This window comes from Aythya fuligula, chromosome 2 (genome assembly GCF_009819795.1).
Source record: "Aythya fuligula isolate bAytFul2 chromosome 2, bAytFul2.pri, whole genome shotgun sequence".
Classification (NCBI taxonomy): Eukaryota; Metazoa; Chordata; class Aves; order Anseriformes; family Anatidae; genus Aythya; species Aythya fuligula.
In genome coordinates, this window is record NC_045560.1 from 36,527,616 (window position 1) to 36,548,009 (window position 20,394).

The window sequence follows — 20,394 nt, forward strand, 5'->3', positions numbered from 1 at the left end:
AAAAAATCTCCCCTTTGGCCGGTGCAACTCGTTGCCAGCAGCTAACAGCGGTGGCATCTGGCGGCGTCTTTCAAGGCATGCCTTTCCCAGCCCTTGCCAGGAAGCCCGCCGTCCCACATGGGAGATGCCTCTCTTCCCTCCAGCATCGCTCCCTCCACCTCTCCCCACACCTCAGCACCGTGTCCGACCTCTCCCCCGCCAGGTTTCGCCAGCGGCGCAGCAGATGCAGCCCACGCAGACGATACAGCCGCCGCAGCCCACCGGAGGCCGCCGGAGGAGGGTGGTGGATGAAGACCCAGATGAAAGGAGGCGGAAATTTCTGGAGAGGAACCGAGCCGCTGCCACGCGCTGCAGACAGAAGAGGAAGGTCTGGGTGATGTCACTGGAAAAGAAAGCAGAAGAACTCACCCAGACAAACATGCAGCTTCAGGTGCGAGCTACTGTCTGCGCCCCCGAGGACACAGAGGCCCTCTTTATGCTCGGTGCTACCCCGGCACAGCCAGCGCAGCGCGGGGCTGCAGGCACAATCAGAGTCGGTTAACGGAGGTGTCTGTGCTTCAATTAGGGGAGTAATTTCATTTTAGCAGGATAAGCCAGGAAAAGCTGTCTTGGGACTTAGAAGCCTTCACTAGACAGAGTTGTATTTATTTTCTTTTCTTGTCACTGCATTTTTTTTTTATTTTTTTTTATTTTTTTTTAATTTTTTTAAGTGCCATTAACTCAGCTGTAAAAGACTTCTTCAGAGCAGGGCATGTAGTTAAGCCCTAACTCCAAGGTGGTGAGATGGGAGTGTAAATAGATGGGAAGGGGATGGATGTAACTATGACAATAAAAGCACGCTGAGCAGGAATGGTGCCCTTCTGATAATGGGCACAGAAGTTAGTTCACATGTCAGCTTACGGCTTCAAGTCTGGAAGCCAAGCTGCCCTCAGAAGGAGTTCTAAAATATTGTCAAGGGTAAACATTACCATAAGCCCAGCTACGGGCACTGATTATGTCAGTGCCATTTTTGCCCCATTCTTACAATGTTGTAGAGTAGTTTCTGTGTTCTTGGATTTCAACTTTGCTTAACAGCGTATTTTAAGCTTTGTGGCAAACCCAACTCTCTATTTCTTTTCTAGAACGAGGTCTCCATGCTGAAAAATGAGGTAGCACAGCTGAAACAGTTGTTGTTAACGCATAAAGACTGTCCGATAACAGCCATGCAGAAAGAATCACAAGGATATCTAAGTAAGTAGCTGGTATGTTTGCACTGTCTCCACACCACGCGCAGGAAAACACAGTTTCTAGCTCTTCCCTCCAGAACCCCTTCTTGGCCATATATTATCACTTGAGCCTCTCTTCTCAAACATCATCCGAGCCGTCCCATCTCCTGCCCCTATTTAATCAGCCCTGCTTAAAAACCAAAAAGCCGTGGTTTGCATCCAGCACAGCACCGCTGGTCCCCCCCCGTCCCTCCACCCTGCACGGCGATGCGCATGGATGGACGCTGGCTCCCATGCGGAGGATCCCCGTTGAACCCAGAGCTCCAGACCTGCAAGAGTCCTCCTGGGCACAGCGCTGCCAGCACATTAAAATAACTCTCCAAAGGAAGGTTGTAAAGGAAAGCATTACAGCCCCCTCCAGCGAAAATGGTACTGTGCTCTGACAGTGGCGCAGACCAGGCTCGGCGCAGGTTTTCAAGGTTTGTTCTTTTTTGACTCTTAACTTGTGTATTTTTTTTTTAATCGCGCCTAATGGAGACATTGAACTGATTATGTCTAGCTGATGCATTTTACAAGTATGGTAATTTATGGACAAATTCTTTGCTTGGCTCTGGAGTGGCTCAGAAGAGCCTTGGGGTTAATATTTGCTAGATTGCAACATTTTCTTAAAATAGAGCCCTTTTCTATCTCCTCTACATCACTACGCATCTGGCTTTTTAACAGTACTCAAAGAAAAAATATGTAATTGCATTACATGCCTATCAACTGTTGCTTGAATTAGATTTTCTGTGATGCAGTGCACTGCACTGCAATTTTGATTTCTGCTGGAGCGAATAAAGCATTTAAGCATCCCAACACTAGTTTTATAAATCTTAAGATACTGGAATTTTCTCCTGGCATTAGTTTTATAGTCATTAAGGCACTGGAGTTTTTCCAAGGTCCCGGCTCCTGAAGCCAGGTGAATATCAGATCGTTGAACGTGTGTTGTCTCTGTCCCTCACGCCCTGCCCAGGTCCCGAGAGCAGTCCTCCTGCAAGCCCGGTCCCAGCGTGCTCCCAACAGCAAGTCATCCAGCACAACACCATCACGACCTCCTCCTCTGTCAGCGACGTTGTGGGAAGCTCCACTCTCACCCAGCTCGCCAGCCACAGAACAGACATCAACCCAATCCTTTAAAACTGGTTGATCAGAAACTGCTAGGGGAGTGTGGAAGCGTATCAAAGCATCCTCTGTGCTAAGGACATTTTTGACCGTAACACAAGCCTGGAAGATTCCTCAGTTCTTGAAAGACTCTGGCTTTCATTTTTATAGTTATTAAAATGTCTTTTATACTTAGTTACATAAAAGGGAGTTATGCAATTAATATGCTATCAGCTTGAGAAATGCTTTGGTGCTTTCTCCAGTTTTTTTGGTACCAGTTACTTGTTTATAAACCTAACTGTCTATGTACATAGTCACGTTTCCTTCTCACCAATCTAGCCTGAAGCCTCAGAAATACGGAGTTGTGTTAAACTGCAGCTTGTTAGCCAATGTGAGGCATGAAAAGTATTAAACAGAGTCATATGTAGGTAACTAGGAGTAATTAGGCTATAAATATAGAGAGAGGGCATCTGCTGACAGCATCATAAAAAATGAGTTAGCGTTGTGCTATCACCAGAACCCTGTCTTGTATTCAGAGCCTTTTTCAATGCGGTTACGTAGCTATGTGGCTATCAGAACAAAACCAAGCCCAAATACTGTGCCCTTTTGTCCAGCTTTCCTCCCCACCTCTCTCTCTCACCCTGCCCTTTTTGTCCTTACATTATTCTCACATCTTCCTCCTCCCTTCCCAAGCCCTCTGTCCTTCTCTTTACCAAACTTTTTCCTGCTTTTTTTTTCTCTCCAAGACATCCTCACTTCCACCTCTTCCCCTTCTCTCCCCCCACCCCCGGAGAACAGGAATGAACAAGCAAAAACTTGAAGCCCCCTAAAAACCGCCAGCAAGGCTGCTGCTTTCACTAGCTCTTCACCCGCAGCTGGGCTGTGCTGAGCATTTCTTTTTTAAAAAATACAAATGCTCCTGATTTAGTGCTTTTAATAAACAGGGAAAGGCGAAAGCAGTGCAGTCACAGGTGAAGCAGGATTGAGAGCCAGCTGTGTTGACGCTAGGAGCCGTGTAAGTTGCTGAGGTAAATGGCTGTGGCACAGTGCAGGCATAGCAAGTAACACCTGAGAATTACAGCAAGTTGTTGTTTTTTTTTTTTTTTTTGCACTGCCAGTCGTTAACATAGTAAATCTGTGTAGTATATAATAATTCAGGAAAGTTCTGTTCCCTAACTTGCTTACATTGTTCTAGCACCAAAAGCTAACAGCCTCAGATTTCATGGGCTATAAATGAAAAATAAATCAGTGTAACCATTCTGACCAGTTGGAAAAATGCCATTTTTAATTACCAGGGAAAGTCCCGCTCTCTGCAGGCATCCCTTTAGATGTACATGGACTTGTCCTGAGCTGGCAGACATCAGTGGAGCTTCACTGACTTTAATGGCACTTATGCCAGTTTATAGCGGGTAAGGAATTGTCTCATAATGACGCTAAATTTTTTTTTTTTTTAAAGCACGCAGCCGCTAAGAAGTGCTGCAAGAACGGCAAATTCCACTGTGCTGGCTGGATAAAATTCAGTCCTGCAAAGAGGGTCTGTAAAGGGGCTTTATGCCACAATTAAGGGTTTTGTTTGGACTATGCGCTTGCCCCTCAGCACAACGGATTTGCATCCCAGAGTAGTAGCAGTGATTGATGGGAAAATCAGAGGGAGATGATGCCAGTTAATTATGCTGCCTTTCAATATCCTGGGACCTGGTTTTGCTCTCATGGCTGGCAGCGGCAACACCTCCTTCGTCTGCCTTGGGGAGCGGGCTCTGAGTTGGCGATGAGCGTTCAAACATTTCAAACTGCATCTTTAATAGCAAAAGCTAATTCATGCTATTCCTGGCAAATGTTCCAGTCCTGAACACGCTTTGTTCTGAAGCGAGGTTCTTGTCCTCAGCCGCTGTTTCTTGGGTTTGAGAGGAGTCGTGGGTTTTATGTAGCGGGGTGACTCTTCTCCGTGTGGGAAGGAGAGCTCAACAAGTGAAGTGGGAGGCACTGTCAGAATCAGGGCCCTCGTGGAAGGAAAGGCAAAATTCTGAGGATCATATGTTTCTGAATTAGTTCTTCTCTTGGTAACTGACTTTTTATCAGTATTCTTGAACAGCTCTCTTTCCATTTATGCAAATACATTCAAAAGAAGATTTTTAATGTACAGTGTAAATCTTGACTTGATTATATAGTCTAAGAACCAAAAAAAAAGTTACGAAAAAATACAAATGTAAAGGATTTTCTATTATATTTTAGACAAACATATACTTTTAAAGTGTTTTAAATACTGAATCTATAATTTTTTTTAACCTCCAGTTGTAATAGCTAAATGGTCTTGCTTCATCATGGCTCCCAAAGGAACTTTTTTCAAATATGCAGTTGAGCAAAATGTTCCAGCTGAGTATCCACGATGTAAAAACAACAAAATAAGCCTTTCCCCTGTGTCTGAATTTCATCATTCGCTGTGAAAAATAAATGCTATCACAGGGTTAATTTAAAAAAACTTTCCCTCTATATGGGTAGCACTTAAGTACATTAAAAAGTAAAAATCAAAGTTGTTGATAATATTAGAATACCCAGTTGAGCTACACTGCACTAGAATTACAGTTTAGCTTCATTTTATTCACTCTCCTCAATTAAAATATTTAGCTGTTAAACTGAAAGCCTCTACATTAAAAAGGGAAAAAAAAGGAAAAAAAAAAAAGAAAAAAAAAAGAAAAATACAAAAACCTTGCCTAAGTTTTGTTAAATTCAGCAACTTGACAGTTTGACTGATGTGTATTATATATAGCTCAATTATTTCTTTTTTTAATGCTAACTAGGCAAGCCAACCACACATGTTGGCCTAAATGTGTAATTACAATGAAATGTCTCCTCTCTATACTATTGGCCTTTAGGTATAATCATTGCTAGTGATGTGGAAATAAGTAAAGGATGAAAAGCTATTTGCTATTGCTTCTTGTAACTCTGTCGCAGGTTCACAGGCCAAGACAACATGCAGCATATTTATATTAGCTCTATCAGTAAAAGGACCAACCCTGCCAGGCACCTTATATCGCTCACCAGATTCACTTCCACGTGAAAATACTCTTGTTTTCCAGGGGAGGGGTCTTGCAGCCTTTCCTCAAGCCGCCGGTCCGGCCGTGGACCGAGCAAAGGCCGCAGGAGAAGCCCCTGCCCCTCGGCCCCCCGGGACCGGCCTTCTGCAGGCGCTGGTGGAAGCGGCCTGCTTCTGAGCACGTCACTCGCCATGCACTTACTGCGATCTTTCATTCGAGGAGAAATCCTGCTTTCCCACCAGCTGCTACTGGAGGCTGACACACTTTTCTCTCAAGTCCAACCCGTTGGTGGGCTCCGTGCCCCGTCCCAACGCCGGTGGACTTCTTGCAGAGCTTCCCTGGCCGGCTTTGCTCAGCGCTGTCAGGGCTTTGCCAGGAGGAAGCCTCCCCATGTCACAGATAACTCCTCTGGAGGGCATCTCTCGTTGCGTGACAGCCGAAGTATGTTGGAAATCTCAGCCACGGACAATTGCAATACTTGTATCAGAAAGAAACTATGCTGTGATCCGGCTCCTTCTCCCCCAGCCCCTTCCCCGGGTCAACTTATGCAAGCCATATTCATAACACTGCCTGTGGGAGACAAGTAGTTTGTGTGCTATCATGGTGTGTTTTATAAGGACGATGAGGATGATTTGTGGAGAATTTTGTGCTGTTTGAAGTTAATTCCTGCTACGAAGCTAAATGTATGCTGCCCATGTTCTGAATAGTGGAAAGTCAATGGTTCAGTGCCTCAGTGCGTGTGGATTTCGTGTGTTAACTGACTCCGTCCTGTTAACTAACAAGCCAGCTATAACTGTTGTTAAATGCCCAACTTTTGAGGATTCATATTTTTTTAAGCAACAATATTTAGTGTTTAAAACTAGCCTTTTAGTTTAGGCAAAATGTGCTTTTTAGCAGCTAATACCTTTTTTAAAAAAAAAGCGTATAGAGTGAATTTATGAAAATTCATGAGGACCAAAGCAATTTTAAAACAGGAATCTATTAATTTAGTAATCACATAGAATTTTATAAAGTATTTATTAATAAATGTTATTTTAACACATTCCATTTGAACAGTATTCTTGTACAGAATCTGTTTCCTTTCTTTCTTTTTTTTTCTTTTTTTTTTTTTTTTAAGTTACAATATTAGTTTTGCAATAAACTACTCTAGGTGTGTGTGCATCTTAATCCTTCAGGGTCTCAAGCAGAAGTCATCCATCTAAGATGGAAAAGTTTGCTGAGGTCAGTTGTACAGAAATTCCTAGAATTAAATGTTTTCCTTAAAGCAGCATCTGCTTTTTTTTTTTTTTTTTAGTAGAAACAAAACAAATTATGAACCTTTAGTTGTTTCCTTTGTATTGGAAAATGTGCTCTCTCATTTTAGAAAGCATGGGTCAACATATATATAACTGGAAAGCTTGTCTTTTTTCTCTCTCTCTCTTTTTTTTTTTTTTTTTTTTTTTTTTTTAGGCTGATTACATACATCACCACAGAAGATCTAACCCCATTGTTGTTTCTTTTCTAATATCACATAGTGAGTTGCACTATACTGCCTTATCATTGCCTCTTCTGTCCTCTTACTAAACAGTGTTCCTTAGACGTAGACCATTGAAACTCCATTATACATCAGATAAAATTACTGGAGGGGGAAGAAGAAAAAAAGATTGATCTATAGACATAAAAACTAAACTGTGCCTATAAAACAAAACCAGTTACAACTAATTAGTATCTTACTTCTACGTTTCAATTATTTATATTATTTTAAAATTGCACTTTAGCTCTCACTCTCTTTCTTGCTCTCCCTTGTTGAATCATTTATAATTCTCTTGTAAAACATTTGCACCAGATACATTTATATGCTTTCACTGGTGGCATATCTACAACTTGTCTCTCACACCTGCCCGAACGGAGAAGCTGAGAACAGCCAGTCTGCAGTGTGACTTAGACTTTACACCCTCTTCATGATAGCATATAAATGTTTTATTATGCAAAGTGTGTGAGGCAGCATCTAAGCTACATTTATAATCTCTCATCCTGAGAACCAAAGTGTCCTGTATAGCGTAAGGTCAGGAGACTGGCTCTGTTGTGCATGATAATGCACTTTGACTGTTGTCCAACCCACAGTAGCTGCAAAGCTGCAGTGATAACAGTGGCCATACTATGTATTAGAAGTTTAAATCAATAAAATATGTTGCCTTATAACTTGACTAGGGACAGCACCTTTAAAAAAATAAAAAAGAAAGAAAGAAAAGAAAAAGAAAAGAGACTAAAAACTTCTAAGGACAAACAAAAGCAATAAAATTTCAAGCGATCTGATCACCAAATATATATATATATATCACTTTTTCATTTCTGAAATAATCATGTTATTGCAAAGACAAAATAGACTGTTTACATCAATAACCTCTTTTTTTTTTTTTTTTTTTTTTTTTTTTTTCCAGAGCTTCCAGTTATCTCAGTTTTATCAGTGGCTTTACACTAAATTGCTTACTGTTACTGGCTTTCCATAGCTTTCAGAACTACTTTATAGCAAATGTTAAAACTCTGTGAGGCCAAAAATGTCAGTGTTCACACACACTCACAAAAAAGATTGATTCTCTAAATGGAAATGTGATCCTTTCCCAGGCTCTCCTTGGAGTGGAATCAATAATTGCAGCCCGCTATATTTAGACTGATGTGTAATACCTGGTATTCAGGATATCCAGTTCTATATTTATGCAAAATAAATGCTACTTATGCTGTTTCCCTGGGTGGAACTGTTCCCGACCCCCACACACATAACAGCATGCCAGCTTGTAAGACTATTAGACCCAAATCTCTTTTTGACTAAAATCTGTGCAACAGCCTTCTGAATGAAGACTGGAAACTCATTCTGCCTGTACAGCAACTGCAGCAGTGTCAGGAAACAAGGGAGGGGGGGTGATAGGGCATCTGAAGGGAAATGTTTTCCTTGCTGGAATCTAGGAAATTCTAGATACATTTTTCCCCCCACCCATAGGAGCTGAGGTTGCAAAGAGATCCCTGTCAGAGACAACCTTTGCCATGCTTCCAAAAGACAACACATTTTGCATGAGAGGTGTGCTCGCTCTTCAGAGTAAGAATAATCGCCACTGAGAGTTTTGCCAAGGACTTTATAATCTGGACTCAAGTGTTTCCCAGCCCATGTTCGTGAGCTCTGTACTTTTCTCTATAACAGCTCATTTTAAACACTGGGTAGCAATCATCCATGAAAATTGCTTTTTTGGAATATTGTCATTGTCCTGGTTTTAAGAAACTTTTAGCACTGCTTGGAGTAAGCCTAAACTATCGAAGTTTATATATAAATATATATATATTATATTAAAAAAGGTGCTGTCACAGTAAGTTTTGGGCTTGAGGTTGTTTGTATTGTATGCAAAGGTTTTGTGTTTGTTTGTCTGTTTGTTTTATTCTGTAAAGCAACCACCTTCCTTACTGGAGGGAGATAATTTTTTTTTATTATTTTTTTTTTGGTACATAAGTGTAAATACTTGCTGCAGCATTTAATATGTTTAATTTTATGTTAAGCTTTTTGTTGCATTGTGAACCCATTATTGTTGCAAATGGACAATGAGTTCATTGAGACTGTTCAACTAGGTCAGATTTTTACATCTCTTTCTAGCTAGAAGAGACAGGATTTTTGTGCATTTGTACAAATGTTAATAATATCACCGCAATTCCAATATAATAAAGCACTCAAATACATATAATTCCAGTAGTTTGACTGTGTCTATACCCCAGACATTTTACAGGACAGATGACTCCTACAAGCTGCTCATCCGTGATTTCTTTTCTTAGATGGTATCCGGCAGCTCGTACCTGCTTTGTGCTTGGCTGGCTGCATGTGGACCTGAAAACCCTCATCTCCCCCCAAAATGGTGGAGATGAGCCCATGGTGCTGGGCAGAAACCCGTGTGACTGCAGGACCAAGCTGACCTTGCAGACCACCCCTGCACGGGTCCACCATGTGCCCACCAAGGAGACCCAGTGCTTTGCAGGAGCGAGGTCTCTGAAGGTCTTCCAAGCATGGAGGCTGCGAAGCCTCAAACTAAAAGGCTTACGTGGTGGATCCTAACCCGGGGCCTCCGCGTAAGGATGAGACAAGCTGTTATTTTACTTTTCCTTGCAGCTGGAGTGTGCTTATATCAAAATACACTCTATGCTTGTTATCCCGCCAACCTCGCTTCTTGCCAAAAGCTGCCTGGAAATGGATTTCCTGCTGGGCTAATTAGCTCTAATTGTGATGCCCCTGTTATCTTGCCAGCCTCATTTCTCACTATAAATTGGTCCAATACAGACCTTGGCACAACAATGTATAAACCGCAGTCTCGAGCTCATCAGGATGAACCCATCCTTAGGTTCATGTGATGGTGCTGGAGGTCCCGGGGTGATGGCCCGACCTGGCGAGGCTCACAGCCTGTGAGGTACAGCCTGGCCATGGGGACAATCCCACTGTGAGTGTTGGGTCACGGTGTCACCCAGCGGGAGGTGGCCCCAGGCAGCACGGCAGGGCTGCTCCCTTGGAGGCCCTGGCACGGGCACAGCTCCTGCTGCTCTCCCCCTGGTTTTCAAAAGGCTGAATCTGGCCAAGAGCGTTCGCCCTCCTAAAATGGGTAGGAAAAAGGCAGAGTCATTTTGCTGTTCCCATTCTCCCTTTGTAAGAGCTGGGAGATGGGGCCGTAGATGTACATGGCTCACTCTCTAAGGGGGTACAGCAGCTGTTTCCCCAAACATTAAGGCACAGCATTATCTAGAGTCATTTCTGAGGCCTTATGCATCTGAATTGCCTTTAAAGCAAGGCTATCACACCACGGCTTAACCTGTAATTTTACAGCAGGGCTCTTGCTCTGTGACCAAATACTGGAAGAGGATCATCATCTCTATAAAAATAAATGCCTCCCATGAAGGCGTATCACAGGACTATGTTATTGTCCACACAGTTATATTTACACCTGACCGTATGAGCTAAGCAAGATGGATTCAAGCTGAGGTAACACTGCCCTTTACAGCTGATTCATGGTTTCCCAAACCTGAACGCAACATTTGTTGCTCCTCCAAGCAGTCTGCTGTTACCACCGCTCTCCCTGGGCTGCTCTGGACAGCAGATGTCATAACAAAGTTATTATTAGAAGAAAGTGGATCAGTGTGAGAGCACGCTCCTGCCCTGTCCTGTGTGGGGAAGCAGCCAGATCTAACCTGAGCAGAGGATGCATGGGGTTGGCGAGAGGGAAGTTCTAACTTGCATCAGCCAGATGTCATCTTTCAGCATGGGGAGGGAGGATCAGGCAGATATTAGTGTTTTTTTTGGCGTTTTTTTTTTTTTTTTTTTTTTTTTTTTTTTTGGTGGTGCTGGGGTGATTTTTATAAATGCTAGGATAGAGGGAACACTGAACATGCTCTCAGCTGCAAAGCTCTCCAATTCCGCGCTGACTCTCGCTGACTCTCAGAGAACAGTAAAAGGGCCAAGGCCAGTCAGGTCATCCCTCTGGGGATCCCCCTGCACGCAGCATTGGGGAACAGGCTAAGAAATGGCATGGCTGTGTGTGCTCCCCAATCAGCAACCCTTGCCACCCAGAGCTTCAGCGCTGCACTACAGACCCACCTTTAGACTTCTCCTGTCTATGCTGGAGCAGTGCTGCCCAGCTGAAGGCAGTTAATGGGCCTGTTTAAAGCAGAAAAAAAAACATTCCTCTCCACCACAGCTACTGGCCACTGAGGCCCCACTACAGCTCGGGGCCTACCCCCAGAATTACCCTGCTGTACTCGTTTTTGTTGTGGAACGGCTTTATTCCCACTCATTGGAAAGCTGGGCACATGGGAAATGATCACAAGGTTAAAACAAAAACTTCCTGAGAAGGACTTTCAAGGGATTAAAAAAAAAAAAAAAAAAGTTAAGCAAGGGAGAGTGGGAAAGGAGGGATCAAAGTTAAAACAGGACAGCTAGCACCCTTCAGATCAGAGCTAGCAAGGGAGGGATTGGGGCTGCGTGCTTCATTCTTTGGTCTTTGTTATTGCAAGGGGCCTAACTTCTTCTTGTGCCTGACTGCAACAGGGACATCAGTTTTAGCAGTGATAAGCAGGGCATTAGTGCTTGTCATTTGCTGACACCCTCCCCCCGCCCCCCCCCCCCAGCTCCTGCAGCACTCTGCATGTTTTTTCCTCCAGCCCACTCTATCCTCCAGCACAACACAAAGCCATGTTACACGGCTGACCCTCAGAGCTGATAAAATATTGAAGACGTGTGTGCTGATCATGTTAGGTAAGCAAATACCCCGTGAGCCCTGCCATTAGCGAACCTGATCAGCCCATTCCCTGGGGACATGCCGCTGCACAACCCAAAGCACAGCCACAAGCAGGCGGGTAGCTCCCTTCCCAAAGAGGGGGGCGTGAGGGGCTGCTCTGCAGAGGGCTGAGGAATTTGCAGTCCATGTTCCCTGCTGTAAACAATAAAGATGTAGGTATATGTGAGGTGATACAGACAGCTATGGATGGTACAGCTACATGGTATAGATATACAGATGGTACGTGTGTGTGTGTGTAGCAGGTCAGCAGGTGTTTTCATAGGGCATTGCATTCAGCTGACAGCACGTCAAGTTAAAAGAAACACAAATACTTGACATAACTGGCCAGTTCATGTAGGAAATTAAGTCAAGAAAAAATAAATAAAGGCAGAAACAGATTAGTTTGAATCTGGGGCCCCCTGGATTACGATGGATTGCATAAAAAGGTAGGTGGCTTCATGCGGAAGGGCACTTCATCCTCCCCTCGCCTCTCCTTGGTTTCACTAATCATTTTTGTTCTGGGCTGTAAGGCAGCAGAGCCAGTTCTCGCTCATTAAAAGTTGTTGTTAGCTTCAAGAAGCAATGTGGAGAAGACAACACAGAGCTGTGCATGAGAAGGAACTACCCACAGCAAAGACGTGACTGTGACACGGGCTATGCTGGGCTGTGCCTCATACCATAACATGGGCTGTTGTTCCAGCTGTGTCTTTTTCTCCTTGTTGCTTTGCTGTAGCTGTTCCCTGCTCTTCAATTTAGAAGGGAAGCTGTCAGGATTGAAGTTAAAGGCAGGCAGTTTTCACAAGCCAAACTCGTAGGCTGAGGCAGGGAGAGCTTTGCTTTTGTTTTGCCCCAGGGTTGGCTTGCCTTTAGCAGCAAGGTTTTTATCATTCAGCGGGAGTGCATGCAAACTGAAATGACTGACACCTCCTTTGCGCCTAATTCCCCAAATCCTCCTAAATCCACACCCGAAATAGCTGAGGGGCTCCTAACCCTCTGCAAAGGAGTTCCTGCCACCTCTTTTCACTAGTATTTATTTGGCTGCTGGGCCAGTGAGCTGCTGTGCCTAACCAGTCACACCAGCTGGCAGGCGGCCATGGGGCAAGCAGAGCATGGGGAAGCTGGTGGAGGTGGCAGGGATGTTCATGAGCTGCTGTGTGGTCCAGGAGAGGAGAACTGGAGCATGACAGTATTCACAGCTTGTTCCATCACTGGTGGTGGTGATGCCCCACTGTCCCCATGGGCTGTCTTTCTTTTTACAGCTGCCTTCCAGAGCACAGCCCACATTTTAAGTGGGAGGAGGAGCTTCAGACATGTGTCTTCATGACGGCCATTTTCTCTGCCACATTAAGCCAGGTGTCACTCAAGGAGGAGTGTATGAAGTCCCTGCAGCAGCCGCGTCCTGACTAGTGCTGCAGTAACACGCTGCCCTGCTGTACCATTTCGGTGCCACCCATCGCAATGCCACTGCTTCCCCCGCTGAGGGATGGCACCCAGTCACTCACAGCTCACTTCTGAGATGGGAAAATAAATTTCCTTTGAGTCCCTTTGCTAATGAAGTCTCCTCAGCCTCCAAAAACCTCAGAAGACCTCAGGAAGAGGGTGGCCCCTCCTTCAGGACCTCTCCGCCCCCAAGGCCCCAGGGGAGCGGTGGCAGCCCAGCAGCAGTGGCACCGCACGCAGCTCCTCCAGCCTAGTTGAAGACAGCAGCTGGCAGAGGAGGGCTTCTAAACGCTAAACGACACAGAGAGGAATGAACAATATTAATTTTAAATGGCTCAAGGCCGGCCTTGGAATGAGGCAGGCAAACGTCCAAGCCTGTCAATAATGAGAGCTTTTCAATTAGATGCCATCACTCTCTGCGGCTGAGCAGAGCTTGCTGCGTATCCTCGGCACCTCAGGGAGAGGCCAGGATGCATGAGGTGATGCCTGCGTTGCCCATGCATGGCCCCTTTCACTGCCTGCTTCGTGGGCCTTAATTCAGTGCCACAATTACCAGGGACGTATGTAAATATAACTGTGTATTTGTCCCCGGCAGCACACAGAGAGGAATAGACTGGCAGAACGAGGGACAGAAACCAGAAAACAGGAGCAAGGCCCTGCTTCCCTGCCCCCATTTCCTGCTGTTGCTCACAGGCCGTCCATCAGTGCCCGGCCACCAGACTCCAGGCCCGGGGCGCCTCACCTGCTGAAGGCCCAGCCATTCAGTCCTAGCTACACACCACAGTCCCTGCTCTGAAGGAAAAATGAGCTGGTTCGCTTTCCATTTGTCTTCTTCAAAGCTCTGGCCAAGCTCGTCCTCATTATGAGGCTGTTAAAACACCAATGTTCTTCGCATTACGATTTCCTCTTGGAATAGACGGGGATATTTTTTACGCACTGTAAAAAGATTCTCTGGTTCTGACACATCTTTGTTACTTGTCCAGCCCGAGAGCTTGAGAGATGCATCACAGCAACGCGAAGCCGCATCAACCTTCAAATAAAATGTCCCAACCGTGCACGGAGGCGAGGGGAAAGCCCTGCAGTCTCATTACCCAAACTTGCACATGGTTATAATCAAACGGGTGGGAGGGAAACATTCCCTTGGCCACGGATACCACCGATTTTCTCCTTAGGTTCCAATTCTGTAACTCTTATTCATCCGAAGATAAACGGGCTTTTCAGGCAGGGAAAGAGTGCTTTGGGAGCGGGCTCTAAGGCTTTTCATGTATTCAGTTGTCACTTGCCTTTTACATTCAAATTCTGATGGGTCAGGCTTCCTAGACGGTGTCTTTCAACACCTAATAACTCACCCTGCAAGCTCCAGCGCTAATACACACGTCTTCTTATCAAGCCTGAAACAGCTTTTGGGGGATTATTTTAAAGACACTGGTGCTCTCTCCCTCTGCGTTCATACTGACTACTTCACAAGGATTATTTATGTGGAATTTCTTTCCCATTACACAGCTGAAAACATCACCTGTTTCGGCAGCAGATTACTGGGGTGAGCACAGAAATATTTTGAGGAATTTGGTCATTGACATTTGTTGATGGAAAATCTCGTAACCAAAGCGTGGTTTTTTTTTTTTTTTTTTTTTTTTTTTTTTTTTTTGTAACCACAATAAATTTTATATTTGTTACTGCTATATTCCCATTAAATGCATTAATTACAGGAGTGTTTAATGAAGCAAATTAAAAAAAAAAAAAGAAAAAAAAAAAACACCATTATGTATACAGCACTGTGAAAAACAAGGTATTCAGCAGAGTGTGCTCTTATATACTCTTAATAAAAGGCCTTACCTTAAGGTAAAAACCCAATAAAACATACCATAATGTGCTATGGGACCCACCATTGATTTACAATGCATTACTCCTACAGCAGTAAGCAACTTTTGCACAATACACAGCAAGTTTTTATATATTTATATATAAGACCTTTTTTTCTTCTAACAAAGATTTATTGAATTTCCCCAGAGCATATTCATTTTCTAAAAAGTTCTTTGTTTTATTCTACTATGCTAGTTGTAATAAAGGCAAGGATTTCATTGCTTATTGACACTTGTAATATTAAAATTACAAAAAATGTGAGAGTCAGTATCACAATATTTTCCATAGAAATACATGTATTGCTATGCATGTTCCACAATACTGAATGCAAACGGAGTTTTGACAGTATCTGCTGTTTCGCAAAGCCATAGCACATTGGGCGAGGTCTAGAAATACACGGTCAAATTATTGTAAAGTCCCAGTTTTTAATTCCTCCAAGGAACTATAAATGAGTAACTTTCAACATAAGTTCCTACACCTTCCTCTGTTCCCCCCAATTTAAATGACGAATATGCAAAACCCATACCAGCAATTTCAACCTAACCACTGAGAAAGTTAAATTATGCGTAACACGATGAACATGATTTTAAATCCTTTAAGAAATAAAAGAGGATTCCCCAAAACACGCTTGCCAATCCTTCACGTGTCACCAAAGGCTGTTTTTCAAGCGCGATGTAATGTCTCATGATATAATGGAACAGTTCTTGGCGCCCTGTGTTAGTCACCCCGACTATTATAGTTGGCACAGGGGCCTCTCCGTATTCGTTCCTCAGAAGTATTGAAAAGTTTCTGTTTGCTCTCCAATCCCCATTCACTCGACTATAAAATCCCTCAAGACCCAAGCCTGGTTTTGAAAGGGCCCCCTTTTACTCCAGCCTCACCTGTAATAACGGGAGGGAAGTATGCAAGACCCTCGTCCTGCAAATCCATGCAAACACGTGCGGGGAGATCATCAGGATGAGGCCCTGTGGTTTACCGCCTATGTGTGTGCAGGACTGTGGCCTCAGATCAGAATAAGTGCAAGAGATTTCTGGGGATCAAATGCTTCTCTGCTTGCTTTGGTCACCTGAGAAGTGTCTGCCTGGCAGGGAGTGCAGTTAGTCTGCATTTACATGTCTTGGGACAGCAGAGCAGGGAAGAGACAGCTCCTTCACCTGCAGAGCCAAGGCTGGCCGAGGCACATGGAGGCGTGTGGGCACACTAGTGCCTGCACCCCAGGGATGGGATTTCTGCAGTGTCATTTCCACTGCTGCTTTCTGGTGTTTGAAAAGGCAAACGCTCTTCCCGTGACTGGCCACATGCGCTTTGTTTGTGTGAAGAAGATCAGGGTCCATACACAAAATCGGGTTTACATTAAATGGTTACCACAGCTTTTCAACACCCCGGATCAACTCCAGCAATGTGAAACAAGCCAAAAGGGAAGGGAAGGGAAGGGAAGGGAAGGGAAGGGAAGGGAAGGGAAGGGAAGGGAAGGGAAGGGAAGGGAAGGGAAGGGAAGGGAAGGGAAGGGAAGGGAAGGGAAGGGAAGGGAAGGGAAGGGAAGGGAAGGGAAGGGAAGGGAAGGGAAGGGAAGGGAAGGGAAGGGAAGGGAAGGGAAGGGAAGGGAAGGGAAGGGAAGGGAAGGGAAGGGGACGACTTTGCCTTCCATGATTTCCACATCTTCCATCTTCACCTGCAGACACTGCAAGGGGCTCTGCCACCCGTTCCCAAGCCTGCACCCTTACAACAGGTTGTCACTGCGTGTGCACCCGACAAGGCCCCACGCTCCCAGTCCCGGCGAGCACAAGCCCCGCTCGTGGTCGGGCCAAACAGGGGGCTGGCAGGGGACAGCACCGGTACCGATTGCGGCGCGGGGCCAAACCCGTGCGAACCTCGGGCACCGATCTCGGGCCTCGGTGCTGCTGGCTCGTCATGGCTCGGCCTGGACCCGCTTGGCACGGCTCGGCACAGCACGGCACGGCTCGGCATGGCATGGCACGGCGCGGCGTGTTCCCTGGCCGGCCGTGCCCCCCTGCGGCGTGCCCGGGAAGCTCAGCCGTCGGTCCCCGCTCGGCCCCGGGCAGCCCGGTGCCGTTTCTCCCTCCTGCTCCTCCAGCTCGGCGGGCTGCCGGGCCAAGTGGCCCCTTAAGCTGAGCTGATGCAAAAGTGAGGCATCGAAACCCGGAGAAGGAGAAAAAGACCATCGAAACGTCTCCCTTGGGGGCTTTGGGCAGGGACAGTGCAAGGCTCTTCTGCAGGGGCAGGGAAAGGTATTACAGGTTTGGTGGCAACCCCACGGGGCAACGGGGTTAGCGGCAATGCGGGAAGGATGCCCTGATTTACACAAAAACGTTATTTATTTATTTAATTATCTATCTATCTATCTATCTATCTATCTATCTATCTATCTATTTATTTATTTTTCCTCAGGACCTCTCTTTAATCTGTGGGAGGGTACTGAAAAGCCTCATGGGCTGGCATCTTGCTCCTCCTGCAGTGCTACCCAAAGAGATGGGGTACCCAAAGAGATGGGTTGTCATTATTAGTAGTATCCATATATATATATGGAGTATCCATATATATATAGCATGTATCTCAGCCGCTTTCTCTGTCATTTCTCTGCTGTTTCTGGTATCAACTTCAACCAGTGGAGAAACAACAAACTGAAAATTTGACACGAAAAGGCTCACTTGGGGTAAAGCTCCAGAGCTTATAAAGAGCATACACAGCCATGTGCTATGAGTAATGAATTTTTCCTTTCTCTACAGCAAGGACAGTCTTCAGCTTTCTGAAGCTTTTCCTGTTAAAAGGCCAAACCTGAAATAAACTAAACAAGCAGCTCTCTCTCTGCAGAGGGACTTTGTGGATTGGGCATAAATGGCAGGGTTTTGGTAGCCTGGGCTGGGGGGATGGCCAGTGCAGAAAGAGGACATGGGTGGCTCCCACTGAAACATGTGAAATCTGCCAAAATTTCTGCCCGTTAGAAGAGCACATGGTGCCCTGGCTCAGACATATTCAAGAAAGCAAACAGCACAGGGGACAAAGCGATGCTCTTTTTAGACATGGGGCTGGAGATGCTGTGGAGGGGACAGCTGGGGACATGGCTAGAGTGATGGGGGCTTTGGGCAGGAGGTGCTCCCTGCCCCAGGGGAGACATCTCTGAGGGACCAAGGCTCACTGGTGGCCCAGCCCTGAGAACTGTGGCTGAGGAAGAGCAGCAAAGCGAAACAGAAAAAAAAAAGGATGGGAATGAAAGAAACCAGTACACCCAGCATGGCTCACCAAAGGGACTGGGATGAACCAAGTGTAGCCTGCATGGGAAATAGGGAAAGTTTTGATGAGACAGAGATAGGAGAGGTGTTTGACCTAAACTGAGTACTGGGGAGAGGAAAATTGGGAAGAAGGATGGAGTCCTGGGAGAGGAAAGCTGCTTAATTCAGCGTTTAATTGTACTTTATTTTGCTCACTACTTTATTCAGTAGTGAGAAATTTGTGTTAATTGGCAGTAAATAATAAAGTAAAAATTCCACAAATTGAGACTCTTTCACCCATGACACCCTGAACACATTATGTTGGCTGACATGAATAAGGAGGCCACAACCCCTTATCACCCCTTCACACCATAAATCTACCCCAGTACAACATGCTCTGCACTCACCATCTTGAAAACTACATTATTCATCGCAAAAGTTACTCATGCATTTGCAATGATATAATTCACCTTTGGACCAACATCTTATGGTGATCTGGCAAATTATCATTTAGGTTATAGATGCTTGAGGCATCAGTGAGAAGAAATACAAATCTTCTTGTCACGTGGGACTTCTCAAAGAAAACAGAGTTTTGAATAAAAATATTTGCAGGTTTTCAGGCCACATGCAAATTTTTCAGTCCAAAGTGTTCCTTTCGGGAAAACCACTAAAATAAGGCTTTAAAATGCAACAGAAGTCTCAGATTTATGAAAAAAAAAATCTGTGTTGCACACATCTTACAGTTAAATCATCAAAGCAAATAGGAAAGACAAATATTGTTATTATTCAGCAGTTAATTGGCTTTCTCCATTTCGGTGGGTTCCAGCAATTCCCTTTTACTGAAGGGATCCTTCTTAACAAAACAACACAGATATCCTTATTAATACCCTTGTTTAGAGTGAATGTCTGAGGCAGACAACCCAAACAAATAAAGCAGCTCCTTGAATCACGCTACTGGAAGTGGGTTCTGCTGAAAACTACTTCTGAAAAAAATAGTGATTAGACCAAAAGCAAGGCTGAAACTCCTCTTCTTTGCACTGGTACTCCAATATGATATAAAAACTACCTGTGCACAGTGCTGATTTTTATGCCTATGCTTAACTTTTACTCCTGTTGGACTAGTTGTGGTAGTCAAGATAAGCACAAGCATAAGTGTTTGCAGAAACTGAGCTTATCTCAAGCCTGAATTAGCAGGATTCGGGGTACTCAAGCAGACACGGATTGCTCTCTCTCAGGAACCACAGGGTGAATAGCCTCCAAGCTTCAGATCTCCCTTTCCACTCTAACTTTAAAGTTAAAACTTCAAAAGTCTCCAGTAAGAACCTTCGGGGATTAATGTAATTCATTCTTTCCTGTCCAAGTTTTACATTGTGAGGCTGTTACGCTGCTCACCACAACTGCAAGCTCTTGGCCAGAGACAACTGTTTCAGTTTATTTTAACAGGGTGTTTACCTTATTAAAGGAATAACAAAGAAGGATGATTGCATTAATTACTACATCAGACTAGCTGCCATGGCACTCCCCCGCCAACCCTCAAATCAATTAGTTACATCTGTAAGTCAAGTGACTGAAGGGTTTTTTATTGTTATTCCTTATCCCCCTTTTTGAAAAAAAATCCATTTTGCCATTAACAGTGTCTCTTGAAGTGAAAGCTATTGTTCTTCATTGAAAGGAGGGAAAGATTTAGATGGTTTCCTAACATGTGGTAAGAGGTTCAAGGCTTGATTCATGGTTACGCAGAACCTTCTGAAGTGATATATACCCCACAAAGTGATTTTAAAATACTACTATTTTCAACTGATAGCAGTTTAAACTCACTTTCCCCTGGTGTAATTGGTTACAGGGGTGCCAACAATGATAAACCTTGGGGGTTGTCATATCTCCATGAACGAGTGATACTACTAGTGTCATGCTGATATAAATCCAGCATTAAAAACATGACCAAAAATAGCTACATTTCTTCTTTTTATTTTTAGGTCTAGCTTCCCACAGAAACTATGGTTATGTATTGTATGCAAAGGAGTGAATATACATCTTTATTTTCCACATAATAACTTTGAATTCATTGGACAATTTCAAAATGATGGATAGGCAGCCATCACAAAGTTCCCACAAGCTTCATGACAGGCTGGATAAATGAGAGAGAGAATGCTTGATGGTCAGGGAGAAGACAAAGATGTGAGCACAGTCTGCTTCATTCAGA

At 44.6% G+C, this 20,394-nt stretch overlaps 1 protein-coding gene across 3 annotated transcripts in view; it reads left to right on the forward strand.

Annotated features, from left to right (window-relative positions):
- CREB5 (cAMP responsive element binding protein 5) overlaps positions 1 to 3,408 on the forward strand; it is a 212,816-nt gene extending 209,408 nt beyond the window's left edge. For all 3 annotated transcript variants that reach the window (XM_032183330.1, XM_032183331.1, XM_032183332.1), the window contains 3 exons: positions 203 to 430; positions 1,122 to 1,230; positions 2,218 to 3,408. In XM_032183330.1, coding sequence (XP_032039221.1) covers positions 203 to 430; positions 1,122 to 1,230; positions 2,218 to 2,381 — 501 coding nt within the window. In that variant the 3' untranslated portion in view covers positions 2,382 to 3,408. The remainder of the gene's footprint in view (positions 1 to 202; positions 431 to 1,121; positions 1,231 to 2,217) is intronic.
- Positions 3,409 to 20,394: the final 16,986 nt, after the last annotated feature.